This window comes from Austrofundulus limnaeus, unplaced genomic scaffold (assembly GCF_001266775.1).
Source record: "Austrofundulus limnaeus strain Quisiro unplaced genomic scaffold, Austrofundulus_limnaeus-1.0 Scaffold105, whole genome shotgun sequence".
NCBI lineage: Eukaryota > Metazoa > Chordata > Actinopteri > Cyprinodontiformes > Rivulidae > Austrofundulus > Austrofundulus limnaeus.
In genome coordinates, this window is record NW_013952507.1 from 366,846 (window position 1) to 373,334 (window position 6,489).

At 40.9% G+C, this 6,489-nt stretch overlaps 1 protein-coding gene, 1 long non-coding RNA gene and 1 other non-coding gene across 4 annotated transcripts in view; 2 read left to right on the forward strand and 1 right to left on the reverse strand.

The window, feature by feature from the left end:
* The window catches only part of LOC106521241 (uncharacterized), an 8,236-nt gene extending 7,053 nt beyond the window's left edge, over window positions 1-1,183 (forward strand). The window contains exons 2-4 of one of the 2 annotated variants that reach the window (XR_001310651.1): window positions 211-357; window positions 581-654; window positions 733-1,183. This is a non-coding gene — a long non-coding RNA (uncharacterized LOC106521241). Of the gene's footprint in view, window positions 1-38; window positions 358-580; window positions 655-732 lie in introns of those variants that run through there. The other variant, XR_001310650.1, reaches the window with a different exon arrangement.
* Window positions 1,184-2,862: 1,679 nt separating this feature from the next.
* On the reverse strand, window positions 2,863-6,050 carry LOC106521242 (gap junction beta-4 protein; the record flags this gene model as incomplete). Its single annotated transcript, XM_014013724.1, is given in 2 exon segments — window positions 2,863-5,675; window positions 5,749-6,050. Coding segments are annotated over 2 exon segments (645 nt in total), but the record flags the coding sequence as incomplete, so codon positions are not given.
* On the forward strand, window positions 4,010-4,091 carry trnas-gcu (transfer RNA serine (anticodon GCU)). The gene has a single exon. It is a non-coding gene; the product is annotated as a tRNA-Ser (tRNA).
* Window positions 6,051-6,489: the final 439 nt, after the last annotated feature.

The window sequence follows — 6,489 nt, forward strand, 5'->3', positions numbered from 1 at the left end:
GCAATAATTTATCAGCATTAGGCATTCACACTACATTTTTGCAGGAAATGCAAATAATCTAGTTTATTTGGATTTAGATAGCTGAAGCAAAAATCAAACACTGGATTTTTAATTAGTTAGAGAATAAAAACAACAAAAACGTGGTTTCTTTTTCTTTAAACGTTAAAAAACCAAAGAATGACCTGCACGCAGAATTGTTTACCATTTCAGCCTAATGTATGGATCGGCTCTARATGGACGGAGCAGATATATCTGTCCAACACCCTCAGCTGGTTCACAAACGTAAAGAAACACTTGTTTCCTGGGGAAGCTGTACACGGCAGGTCTGGACGGCGTTCGAAGCTGGCAGAAACAGAGGTAAGGTTCACCTAAACTACCAGCTGTAGGAACACAGCTGCTTGTGTTTTGGTGACCCCACCCGTCCTGCAAACCTCAGGAGCTGAATACAGACTGACTGTCTTAAAGCTGAAATTTGTCCTGTTGTAGCTTTTGTTTTAGTCCATTTTCCCTTGGTTTTATTCTCTTTTATTCTGCTACGTTTTGCTCTTCTCTGGATCATTGACAAAAGAAACTTCTGCAGGTTTTGTTGCGACGACACCTTTAATCCTCCAACAAATAAAAGTCKGATTATTGCTGTCGGTGGGTCTTTTCCAGGTGAGTGTAAAACAAGCAGGCAGCACTAAGAAGAGCCGGTTCCTGTTCTAAAAGGCTCATGTGGTTTCTCAAATGTAGGTGAGTCACAGAGAGCGGTAACATCCAGAACATAAAGGCTGCAGCTGCTCCCGGGAGGCCKACCACACGCCAATGAGAATATGATTTAAAAGCCTTTTTACCTCCACAAGCCCAAAGAAATCCTGCTTTTTCTCAGATTCTGTCACCGAACGTCCTGCTTTTTTTACTTTTCCCTTCAGCCTCCGTGTCAGATGTGCACAGGTTTGATGTTTGTAACTGAAGGTGTAATTAAATCTGTTATAATTATCTGTTGTTGAAGAACAGCAGGTTAAAAGGCTCAGATGAGGATCAATGAGGCCTTGTTATCCTGTTTGCATGTTTTTACTCTGTAAATTGTCAGAAAATGGGTCAGCGCTCCCTTTGAGGAAAGAAAACTATTATAAATTTGGCTGCTTGGTTTAAAAAAAAAAAAGAAGCTAAACTTTTAACGAGGTACTTTAAGAAAGCAACAATCACTGAGCTTTCTTTCTGGTGTTTGTCAGCAAATTATTTTATAAACATCAGAACAGATTGTTTAAAAATTTAACACCTCAACCCCACAGTGAAGCACGGTGGTGGCAGCTTCATGATACAGGGCAACATTTTAAATAAATATATATATAAAACTTTACATTTTCTGTTGTGGATCAGTTCATTTTTAAAGTTGTGTGATTTAAGTTGAGTTTTTTTATTATTTATAAAAAGAATTTGTTGTAAATTAAAAGCTTTCTTTCTGTTTCAGCGGCCTTCAGCTGATGCTCACATTTATTTGTTTAGCAGAAGAGTTTATCTGAAAAGATTCGGGGAGGGAGGAACGCTGTCTTCTCCAAGGACACCTCAGGACACAGATTTGAGACAAAGTGGCGTTTAAACTAGAAAAATGCTGAAATATCTGAGTCATAGTCCCCCCGATGGCACACCAGCACGCCTACACATCAAAATAAAAACCTTTACGGCAACAATTATCACAGCTTGATGAGTCAAATGTGCTCAAATCCACCGTTCTACCTTTTGTTTTAGGCTGTCTGCTCTCTGGAGGTTCGCATTCAAATTAAGGACTCAAACCCCCCAGAGGTTTTTTTTAAAGAGCATAAATTCAACATTTGTAATCCTGCATCTGATTCTGAGCAGTCTGTCTGTTTTTGACCCACTCAGCATCATTTTAAAGCTTTCAGAGCTCCCAATCCTTTGTAAAACAAACTCTAAGGTGGAGTTTAGCACCACCTAGTGGCTGAACTCTGTCATTACACCTTTAAAAACAAGATTTACACCTTTTATTTCATATTTTATTGGTTATTTATTGTTTTCATTGTGGGAAGAAAATCAGATTTAGCTCTCCCAGGTGTTTGCATGAAAAAAAACGTTGCATGCGGGTGTTATTTTTAAAATCTCTTTAAGCTGATTTAGTGTTTCCGGATGAAATAACTTTGGCTTTTAATCCGTTTGTCCTCTTTCTCTCTGACAGAGACATTAAGGCTGAATAGTGTCCTAAATCAAAGTATGTCCTAACAGTTAAAAAGAAAAAAATTGTGTAGGTCTTCTGGACGGGTTCTTCTCTAATGAACCCGTCCAGAAGACCTACACAAATTTTTTCTTTTTGGTTTTTTACCTGGATTACTGAGATGCATCAGGACATGTCCTAACAGTTATGTTCCCGTGGATGAAACCAGGCGCTCGTCAGGGTGCTGGATGGTGCAGCTCAGATTCATGTTGCCATAGAGATTCCCAGAGGTGGAAACGGTCAAGAGTTCTCYTCTGAAGATGCTGCAGAATAATCAAACGCTGCGTGGTCAGGAAGGAGGACATGAGCCTGACAGTGATGCTGCTGAGAGAWGTCTGAGTTTATTGTAGTTCTGCAGAAATAAACTGATTGGATTGGTGTTATTTTATTTTATTTTTGCACCGTCAGCTCCGGAAACACAAGAATCTGGGTGGTTTGAAACTTTAAACCTTGTGTGATTGTTAGTCTTTCTTAAATAAATGATGCAATTTCATATGTCGTGACTTCAATAAGGCTTTTACATCAACAAAAACCATTTGAGAAAGTAAAAATGTATAAAACAACAATTTACCATTTTTAGATGATCAGACCCTGTTTATATTTGTTACGGCCGGCTCCAAGCCGCAACAAAATAGGGAGACGAGGCGGTGTTAAAATATCAAAACAAAAGCATTTATTTAAACTAAACTAAGAGTAAAAGAAAAATGAAAGATGGTGCTCCGCTGCACGCGACGCCAGTCCGTGCCACGCGCCCAGAGCATGGTGGAAGGAAGGAGGAAGAGGAGGACGCCAAACCAGTCCACACCCACGACCGCAGACGCCCTTCTGAATGTACAGCCGATCGCTCTCTCCCTCTGCGAGTCGCCCCCTGTGCGTCTTGTGGGTCGCTTATATCTGGCCCTCTTAATCCAGAACACCTGCGCAAAAGAGAAAAGAGGGCAGGCGCAGCACTACACACACACACGTGTCTGCTTACAAGGCCCAGGGCCGTAACAATATTACTAATAATATTCCTGTAATTCGATTTTATTTGTTTTGAAAAGAACATTAATCTGGATCAATGGTTCCCAAACTTTTTCAGCTTTTGACCCACAAAATACCAGCAACAGAGACATGTGCCCCCAGCTGTTGTCGGTTGATAAACCTTGTTTTCACATCAAATAAGAGCATAGGAACATTATTTATTACGCTATTTTTTGTCCATTGTAAGTGCACTAATATTATCATTTTGTAAAAACAAAGACAATTTTTTTGTCCTTTTTTTTCTGTAATTAATCTAAAAAATATTTTCAGGACCCCACCTTGATGTTTCTGCGGGTCACTGTGGGCATCGATCCCCAACTTTGGGAACCATTGACAGAGATGACGAAGTTGTAATACCCAGTTTGTCCACGAGGTGGCGACAACGTCCACATTAACGACAGATTAAAAATACAGAGAAAGAACACTTACTAACATGTTTTGCTAGCATAAAGCCTTATTTTTCAGCAACAGTTTWTGCTTTTATACATTTTTAAATGTTTCAACGCAACGTCGAAGTTTATAGACGACAGGACTAGTATAACGAGCAGTACGTGTACGGAAAAGGTAAGACACTTTTTCTATGTGCAGCTAGCAAAGAACACCATAGATATAATAAAAGAACACGTGCACGTTCTGACGCTATGTGAATACAGCACTCTTTAATCACGATGTGTAACAATTCGTGTGAAAGTCAACAACACGCACAACAGAAAAGAAACTTTCAGCACCGTCAACCTGGCGGATTGTTGTAGCCATGTTCCGGAGACGTGGCATGACGAGGTGGCCGAGTGGTTAAGGCGATGGACTGCTAATCCATTGTGCTCTGCACGCGTGGGTTCGAATCCCATCCTCGTCGGARAACATTTATGTTTTCRTTCATCTGAAGTGGCGTGGAGAAGTCTTCCGAACCTCCTAACACAAACGTATTTCTGTTGTTTTTGCCTCGGTGAGAGCTTTATAGACCATAACCTCTGGGTCTGCTCCTTTTTGGTGCGCCGGCGTAATTACCCGGCTTAAGGGGCAGCGAGGGTGGAGTTAGCGTTTAAAACGACACGTCCAACATTATAAAGTAATTACACACACACACACACACAAAAAAAACACCTGCGTTTTAGCGTACAACATTCAATTCACAATAATAACAAATTTACTGACTTAGATTTTTTTGTTGTTTTATTTTATTTTAAGATGTCTTCCCCTCACTCACCACACGAGGGCGCAGTTTGACTTATTAATAAAAACATCAACAAAAGTGCTTTAAGAATTCTAGAAAAAGACAACAATATTATGATCAAATAAAGCACTGCAGTGTGTAATCATTTTTATTCTGTTTAACCCCAACAATAAAAATCAGCCACTTTGGAGCAAAAAAACGTAAATAATTTATAAAAGCTAGTAAAAATACATGAAACAATCATATTTTAAACAAGATATACAGGTAGGCTCTCATTGTAAACGCTCATATTAAATAACTTTTTTTTTGATTTTTTGAAGTTTTTGTTACCACGTTCTGCAGCGTTGTGCCATTATTTTATATTTTAACAAAAGACCAGATAAAACGTTCGGACATCACTGGAAAGAGTATTTCTAAACTTATGGGCTTTCAAATATTTATTCCCATTTGACTCCTGTCTTAAGTTATTAAATATCTCGGTCAGTTTATTGTTTAGTTTGAAGTCATTGTGATCAGTCAACGTCCTGAGAACACATCAGGAGAATATGATGTAACGATTTCTCCTGACTTGTATTTTAAGGTGGAGGAAATGCTTAAATGCTTGACGAATCGAGGAAAGGGAGTAACTCAGCCTGGATAGATATCACAGTTGTTACCCATGTTTTTTGGCTTACGAAAAGAGAAATTGCACAGAATTCCCTGAAAGTTAAACAGTGGCCAAGATGCAGATAACTTCWTGAGGCTTCCTTCATGGTGTAAAAGTCAATCTGATCCGATTGTTTGCGTCGGTTTGTTGCACAGGAACAGGAAATCCACCCGACAGCAGTCTTGATGAGTGGACAGTAGTTAATGTTTCGGGGTGCACACAAAAACCACTCAATCGGTCATGTATYAAACGTCCCTCGCTGGCCGACCCACGTGTCCTAAAGCACAGTCGTTTTCTGCCCCTCTTTAARTATCTCCTCCCCGTTCAGACTCTGCTGGCTCTCATCCAGTGTCGGGTCGGTCCTCCGGTACTGGGACCGTGGCGGCGCGACGTCCTGGAGTTCGTGTTGGTCGGCGAGCACGCGCCTCTCCTTCTCGTGCCGGACCCGTATCACCTTGATAACACGCTTGCCGACGAGGTAGATCATCTCGAGGAGGCACATGAAGACGCAGAGCGCACTGGACACGACCATGAACAGCATGAAGATCTTCTTCTCTGTGGGACGGCTGATGAAGCAGTCCACGGTGTTGGGGCATGGTTCTATCGAACACTTGGACAAGCTGACAAAAGAAAAACAGATTAAAACCTGAAGAACTGCTTGGGTTTRATTTGAGAYGAAGCTACGGGGCTCACTTGGGGAGGTCGTATCCGTGGTAGATCCGATACAGAATGTAGAGGAACGCCGCGTCGAATCCGGCCTTGAAGACTAAACTCAGCAGATACGTCCACCACAGACCCCCTCGCTTCTTGCCGGGGTTGGCGTACAGATGGGAGCCTTGGTGCAGCTCCACYTGCTTCCTGTCCTTCCCCTCGCGGTACTTCACATGAGCCATCACCATCAGGGACGGGCAGGTGARGAAGATCAGCTGCAGCGCCCAAAGGCGAATGTGGGAGATGGGGAAGATGTGGTCGTAGCAGACGTTGGTACAGCCAGGCTGAAAAACAAATTCATTTATTTTATAATTTCTGAAATGTTCCTATTTTTACAGTGACAGTGGATGAAATAAATAACAAAAAATATTACCAAAATATTAAGAGACTGACCCTACATTCCGTCCAGTGACCAGCAGGGGGCGAAACATCTATGAGACGTGATTCACATAAGTCTTATTTTATTGATGTTTGATATTTAGCTTATAATAATTTAATTTGGAGTGAAATAGATCGTAAAAAGCAGCTCATCTATGGTTTCTGGAGTAAAACCAGATCTTACATCACTAAAACACAGAAGCCAAATCCAGCAAAACCTGTTGTTAGTTTTCTATTGGTTTAATTTGAAGGTTTGAACTATTGTTTTCCTGTTTCTCTTTAATATTATTATTGTTCAACTTATTCCGTCTTCTCCCATGTCGCCACGCTACTCCTCCTGCATAC